General features: G+C 49.8%; 3 protein-coding genes across 3 annotated transcripts; all 3 read right to left on the bottom strand.

Moving 5' to 3' along the window:
• Window positions 1-839: 839 nt before the first annotated feature.
• On the bottom strand, window positions 840-2,106 carry EJ05DRAFT_272924 (alpha/beta-hydrolase). The gene is made up of 4 exons (XM_033740371.1): window positions 2,079-2,106; window positions 1,877-2,032; window positions 1,582-1,679; window positions 840-1,532 (listed from the first exon to the last, which is right to left on the bottom strand). Exons 2-4 carry the CDS (start codon window positions 1,921-1,923, stop codon window positions 913-915), a joined length of 765 nt encoding a protein of 254 aa, XP_033602561.1. The 5' UTR covers window positions 1,924-2,032; window positions 2,079-2,106; the 3' UTR covers window positions 840-912.
• EJ05DRAFT_272949 (WD40 repeat-like protein) lies at window positions 1,965-3,441 on the bottom strand. Its single transcript, XM_033740372.1, has 2 exons — window positions 2,079-3,441; window positions 1,965-2,032 (listed from the first exon to the last, which is right to left on the bottom strand). The coding sequence occupies exon 1, from the start codon at window positions 3,316-3,318 to the stop codon at window positions 2,245-2,247; it is 1,074 nt and encodes a 357-aa protein (XP_033602560.1). The 5' UTR covers window positions 3,319-3,441; the 3' UTR covers window positions 1,965-2,032; window positions 2,079-2,244.
• Window positions 3,442-3,875: 434 nt separating this feature from the next.
• EJ05DRAFT_449803 (uncharacterized protein) lies at window positions 3,876-6,275 on the bottom strand. Its single transcript, XM_033742347.1, has 4 exons — window positions 6,121-6,275; window positions 4,896-6,066; window positions 4,071-4,844; window positions 3,876-4,018 (listed from the first exon to the last, which is right to left on the bottom strand). The coding sequence occupies exons 2-4, from the start codon at window positions 6,019-6,021 to the stop codon at window positions 3,951-3,953; spliced, it is 1,968 nt and encodes a 655-aa protein (XP_033602559.1). The 5' UTR covers window positions 6,022-6,066; window positions 6,121-6,275; the 3' UTR covers window positions 3,876-3,950.
• Between the last annotated feature and the right edge of the window lie 151 nt (window positions 6,276-6,426).

Genomic DNA, 6,426 nt, shown 5'->3' with positions numbered 1-6,426 from the left:
TATGTATGTATGTATGTATGTATGTATGTATGTATGTATGTATGTATGTATGTATGTATGTATGTATGTATGTATGTATGTATGTATGTATGTATATATGTATGTATGTATGTATGTATGTAGGTATGTTATGTGTGTTATGTGTGTTATTAGGTTAATGGGTGTGATGTTAGGGTGTGTGATGAGTACGGATACATATGACATGAATAGATATAATATAACGAACGGATAGTTACAGAACCTTAAGTAAGGCCTGTTCATTTCGTTCTTCTTCTTCTTCTTCTTCTTCTTCTTCTTCTTCTTCTTCTTCTTCTTCTTCTTCTTCTTCTTCTTCTTCCTTCTCTCTAGACTATATATATAACTTCTATTCTCTCTAACTCTACTCTACTCTCTACTTATATACTACTTATAGGCCTTCCTTTATCTTAGCTTTACCTTTTAAGTTATATTTCTTACTTTATAATATATTATATATTTTGTTATCACGACCAGGTTCTCTTTTAGTTTCTCTCGTTTTATATATATATATATATATAGAAGATATCATAATATAGTAAAGTACATTACAAGGATGTAGTACACATGCAGTAGCAGCACCATTCTAGACTCGGATACTCATATCATCATCAGGTATAGCGAGGTATATGACGCACGTTCAAGTATACACAACAGCACTACTACTAGGACAGAAGGAACAGAATCCCAGCAGGGGTACAAATGCAACGACGCCGCGTTCTACGTTAAAGCTAGACCTATGCATATCTAATACGTGGAGTGTATACCAACTACTTTCTCCTCTCTCTCTTCCACCACCGATACAAAACTCATTCCTGTCCATTCACCACATCCCGCTCTCGTCTTCTCCCCTCCGCCCCTCCTACCTCTCCCCTCACGCGCGTCCTCGCCTTCAGGTCACCCCAGCCTACTCTTCACAAACGCCAACGCCTTGCTTCCAAACTCCTTGTAATACCCATTATGCACCGCCAGACTGGTGCCATTGCTACAAAACTCATCCTCCGCATCGCAGTACAGCTGGATCGCCGCATCGTACTTCCCGCAGCTGACCTGGTCCGCCGGCCGCGCGTCGAACCCGCCGTGCGTCGCGTTCCCTACATGGAAGCTCTCCCCGGGCGTGAACCGGTCGTCGCCCGGCAGGAGGACGGCCTTGATGTTGAACTGCGCAATCGTTGCCGCGGTGTCGGAGATGCCCGAGTTCGGGTCGCCTCCTCCGCACAGCGCGTCATCGATGATCTTTGCGCCCTGCGAGTAGCCGACGAGCACGAGTTTCGTGGCCGTGCATCGCCCGGCGAACGACTTGACTTGGGCGGTGAGGTTTGCGACGCCGGCGCGCACACTGGCCTTGTATGTGGCGTCGGTCAGGCTGGCCGTGCCGTTTGCCGGGTATATGATCGCTTCGGCGGTGGATCCTGGGTAGGCGTTGAGGATGTCGGTAACAAAGGGGTAGGCGGCACCGTAGCCCTTCTGGGTGCCCGTTTGGGAAGTGCCAGTGTTGCGGGCGCCGAAAATGTGGACTGTGGTAGTGAGGATATGGTCTGAGAGTGGTAGTATGGTGCATCTTACTGTCAGGACACGACGTCGCTGCTGGGGCAGGAGCGCATAGGCTAGACACCGTGAGGAGTGATACGATGAGTGAATATGTGGTGTACATGGTGGATGTTGAGCCACAAGATGGTCGGACAGACTGGAGAAATTGAAGGCGTTGGTGCTGGGCGGTCTGGTCTTATAGTGTGTGGTGTCGATATAATGATCCCTGAAAAGGTATTCTGGTGTTGACTATTGCTCAGCCAGGCGCACTATCGTGAGACCAGTGGACTGGACTACACTGACTTCGGTAGAGCCCAATATCAGTTGGTGTTGAGCACTCGGCGCCATAATGGCTGTATTAACTGGCATCCTGCTCATCCTGCCATCCGGATGGGGCGAAACGCTATCTAAGCACGTAAGAGATAAGCCAGGCCGCTCAGGCGGATACTTTAAAACGGAGCGCTAGGCATTACTTCTAGGTCCGGCGCTATTATTTGTAAGTATAGTCAGCGTACCTTGTAATTAGTGCTTACCTGATAGTCCTTGTAGATCAGCGACATTTCAGAGTCCTGTGTGCTTTGCGACTTCCACAGGCGGGACTGGTTGTATAGCCATGTAGAGACCTGGTGGGATGAAGGGCTCTCTCATCCGAGTTCCCGGGAATTGCATTCACCAGCACCGTGGAAATCCTTTCCATTCTCAGAATTTTTGAACTCCTGGGGCCATGATCTGTCTGACATCCCAGACAAGCAGTCGTTCGTCCCAGCCACAGCTCGCAGCCCATCCCTCTGCTCCAAACAGACACCAGTCAACACCAGTCACGAATTCAGTGTGTCTGTTCAATCTCCCCATTTCTCTTCCTCCTCCATATGCCATCGGATCAGGTGTTTCATTAGGTCCCTGCGCGCCAATAGCACTACCGTCTGTCCACACCCGACATGTCATGTCGTAACTGGCACTAAGCAAGACATCGGAGAGATGCGGACTCCAGGTCAATTTACGCACCGCGTACTCGTGTCCCGGAAGTACAGCCATCGGGCCGGCACCGGGCGCTCGGACGTCAAACGTTCGCACCGTCCGGTCGACACCAGCGGTCGCTATAATGCCATCGCGGTATTTATTCCAGTCGTGCGTCAAAGCTTCGGAAGGAGGTACGCCCATCGGACTCGGCTGACCCATCTTCGGGCGCGGCGGCGCATGAATCGGTATCTTTAGTGTGAGATGGTTGCTGGCGCTCGCCGGTGTCCTCAGATCGAATATCCGCAAATGACTGTCTGAGCTCACCGCACTCAGCACGCTCGGGCTATGCGGGCTAAATTGTGCGCTATATGTACATGAATGCGTGGGTAGTGTGGTGACGCTGTTGGGCAGTTCAGGACGCCATATCTTGACTGTGCCGTCCCAAGAGGAGGAAAGGAAGGTGTCTTTGGCGATAAGGTTCCAGTGCACGCTGAAGACCTCGCGGGCATGTTCGGACCAGGACTGAATGGGGAATTGGTCGAGGGAAATGTCGTACAGCTTTATACTGCCATCGCCCGAGGCGGCCAGAATCTGGTTCTCGTGTGCTTCTGACCACGTCGTGTCGTAGAGACAGTCTTGTGTGTCGAACCATTTCTCGGCAACAATCCCATTTGGTGTCAATCCTAGTATATACAGCCTCCCATTTCCCACAAGCCCAAAGTTTGCCGCCGATGCAACCGCTATGCGTGAATCGAAAAAGGGACTGTATTTGACACTGTAACCGTTGAAGCCTTGAGTGCGGAACTCAAGCATCGTGGAGGTAGATGAGGGGTTTCGCGAGGAGCGGTCGCGGGAGTACGGCACGCCGAGCGGAGGTTCGGACGGAGGAGCGGCAGGTCTGGACAGCTGTTAGGTCTGGATAGTAGTCAGTTACTACGGCATCTTGCGAAGATTGTTCATGTAGAGAAGCTTGCTGAGACTTGGAGAAGCTGTAGATAATATGTCAACTTGCCTCGGCCAAAGCTGAGCTCGGGCCCCCTCCGCATTCTTACGTATTGCGTCACATGCAACTACATATTGCCAGATTAGGACAGATCAAAATCTGATCTGCGCAATATGTATTCGAGCACGTTTGTCCTATGATTTCATCACGAATTTGTGTTTCATCCAAGACCGGCTATGGGATATCGTGTACGTCTATCGTGAATCTATGAGTGATAGCGTTATACAAGCCGTGCTCTTTTATGGTAAATGTTACACTATTCTATACATACATTTACTTCGAAGCTAAGAACTAATCTGCTGCACGACATCCGTGCAACTACTCAGACCAGCTGGACATAGTCTTAGCTATGTTCCATACGTTGCAAAAAAAAAAAAAAAAAAAAAAAAAAAACTAGAAATCTGCCCCCAGAAGTCGATTTTGTCTCACTTCAACAAACAGTCTAGTCCACCTTGATCGATCTATATATCTTGAGAACAAACATCCACGAGGCGAAGAACCCAATGGACCCTAGCAATAGTCAGTAAATATGCTCAAGCATTAGGAACGGAGAAAGACTTACCAGTCAGCACAAACACCATCAGACTAATCAGCGCACTATAGCCCAGATACAACACACCACTCGTCCAACTCGTAAAACTCAAGGCCCTGAGCCAGTAAAGTATGGCGCTAAGGAACACATAGCCTGCGCTCGCACCCGCTGTGAAGAACGACCGCCACTGCCAATGATAGTCCTCTGCGCACAGAACGAAGTAGACCATCAGTACCGTGACGGATGCGCATGTCATGATCATCAAGCCATAGCACACAAACAAGAAACCGAACATGTAATATACTTTGCTGAACCATATGCTGTTCATTATAAAGTATAGTTCAACAAAGATGGCGCCGAATGGAAGGACTCCGGCAATTAGCATGCTAGGAAGAGGTCGAAGGTAGCCCGATGCCTGTGGGATCTGGCGGGGAATCTGGTTCGTGCGTACGGGCGCCTCGACAGCTGGGTGTCGAAACCCTGCCCAGCTGCCTGCGATAGATAAAGGCACGCTGATGACGAACCAGAGCCCGACAATGACGAACATGGTCAGGAATGGCACGGCCCCTGATGCCTGGCGGGCCCAAACGAATAGATTGAGCAAGAAGAATGTAGAAAAGACAACGAGGGGAAGCGCAAGAGGGGTCAAAGCAAAGTTCTGCTTCCACTTCTCTCCGCCAAAGGATTTGTAGGTGCGCGCGGAGACGTAGCCACCGATCGAGCCGAAAAAGGTGTACAGAAGGATCATTATAGTGCCGAGAGCGCCACGGTTGGACGGCGAAAGAAAGCCAAGCATAGCAAATGCTTTGTCACGTTAGCTGGAGATGACTGGGAGGAGAGTCTCAATGCACATACCAATGGTAAAGCCAGCCATCATGAACAGTTGGGCTCCATTCCCTAGCAGGACCGAGAGCAGGAGGGGATTTTTCGGAGCTCTAAACACATCTCCATGAACCAGCTTCCAACCGGAGTCTTCTTGAACGCCATCTTCCACTGCACTGGTACCTGAAAGGTCGTCCAGCGCAAACTGGTCAAGACGATTATACCGGGCGATATCTTTCCTCAACGTCCTGACCAGAATAGTGCTAACCGTGGTGATCAGGAAGATGACAATGACGGCAGAGTTGACAAGGGACAACCAATGAATTCTGGGGTCGTATACGTGGAGATATTTGTCCCATCGCGTTGCGAAAGGAGTTGCCGAGTCCCGCCAGAAAACGCTATACGTGAAGGTGACCTCTGTAGTACTGTCCTCGGATAGAACAAGGGGGTGATCTATGTCCCCACATTGCGCCTGATCTCCGTTGACGTTCTTTGAGCTCTTCAGGGACATCGGTTCTACCAAAACGCCCACAACACGATACGAATCGTGACCTGCCTGGTGGAAGTCCACGAAGATGTTATAGTGGTTGTTGAAGATAGGAATCATATCCTCCTGGGGCGTCTCGTCATCCTCAGCGTAAACATATCCAAGCGCGAACCCGGGACTGTAGAAAGTACTGTTATCTTCGGGATCCATGAGCTGCTGAGCCGCCGGTAGTCCGTCAATTAACCAATTCATGTCATACCCTTGATTTATCCTGCTATTCACAAATTTCGCGTCATCCGGCGGGAATATCTGGGATCCACAAGTCGCCTTGCACGTCTCATTTTGGCCCATGCGGAGAACGTACGCAGACGTCTTTATTCGGTCTCCAAATATTATGCTTCCTAGCGACTCCTGTATATTTTTTGGACCATCCTTCGGTTTGCAGTAATGGAATGCGTCATGATAGTAATCGAAAGAGAACACAGACCGCAACTTTCGGTCATCGTCTGTGTCTGTTGGTGTGAGTGAGTTCACGTATAAAGGAACCTCGTCGCCAATTCTGTAGGACGTAGGCGCAACGCCTGGGAGGTAGAATGCAGAGGCTGGGAATGGCGCGATGAGTGCCAGGGAAGAGAGCGTCGCCGAGAGAAGAGGATTTTGAAATGCACGCATCGTAGATCGAATGGAGGAGGTAACTGTGAGGTATCGCAAGAAACACTGTAGACAACATGGTCAGATCGAGTCGGCCTGTATAGAGTGGAGGGGGCTTACAGTTACAGATCGGGGTCTGAAAGATGCCTTCAAGTCCCAGACATGCGAGCGACAGGTAAGAAGCTGTACTGGCGAGAAAGGCTGCCAATGTTTGGCGTTCTACCACGCAATGTGAAGTACAAGTGATGTATGGACCCTGGTGTATGTGTCCAAAGCTGCAGCTCGAGCTGGCAAAAGCTCCGAGCGAACCAAATCCGGACATGTTACACATTTCTTATAGGGAGCGATCCAACGCCCTTGCCTGCTCCTTATAACGACGATATATGTATGTGTTACTGTATATCATCGTTAACAACACCCCTTAGG

Source organism: Pseudovirgaria hyperparasitica, assembly GCF_010093815.1.
Source record: "Pseudovirgaria hyperparasitica strain CBS 121739 unplaced genomic scaffold EJ05scaffold_4, whole genome shotgun sequence".
In the NCBI taxonomy this organism is placed as follows: Eukaryota; Fungi; Ascomycota; class Dothideomycetes; order Acrospermales; family Acrospermaceae; genus Pseudovirgaria; species Pseudovirgaria hyperparasitica.
Note: the sequence above shows the minus strand (reverse complement) of the source record. Positions and strands in the feature narration are given on the sequence as shown.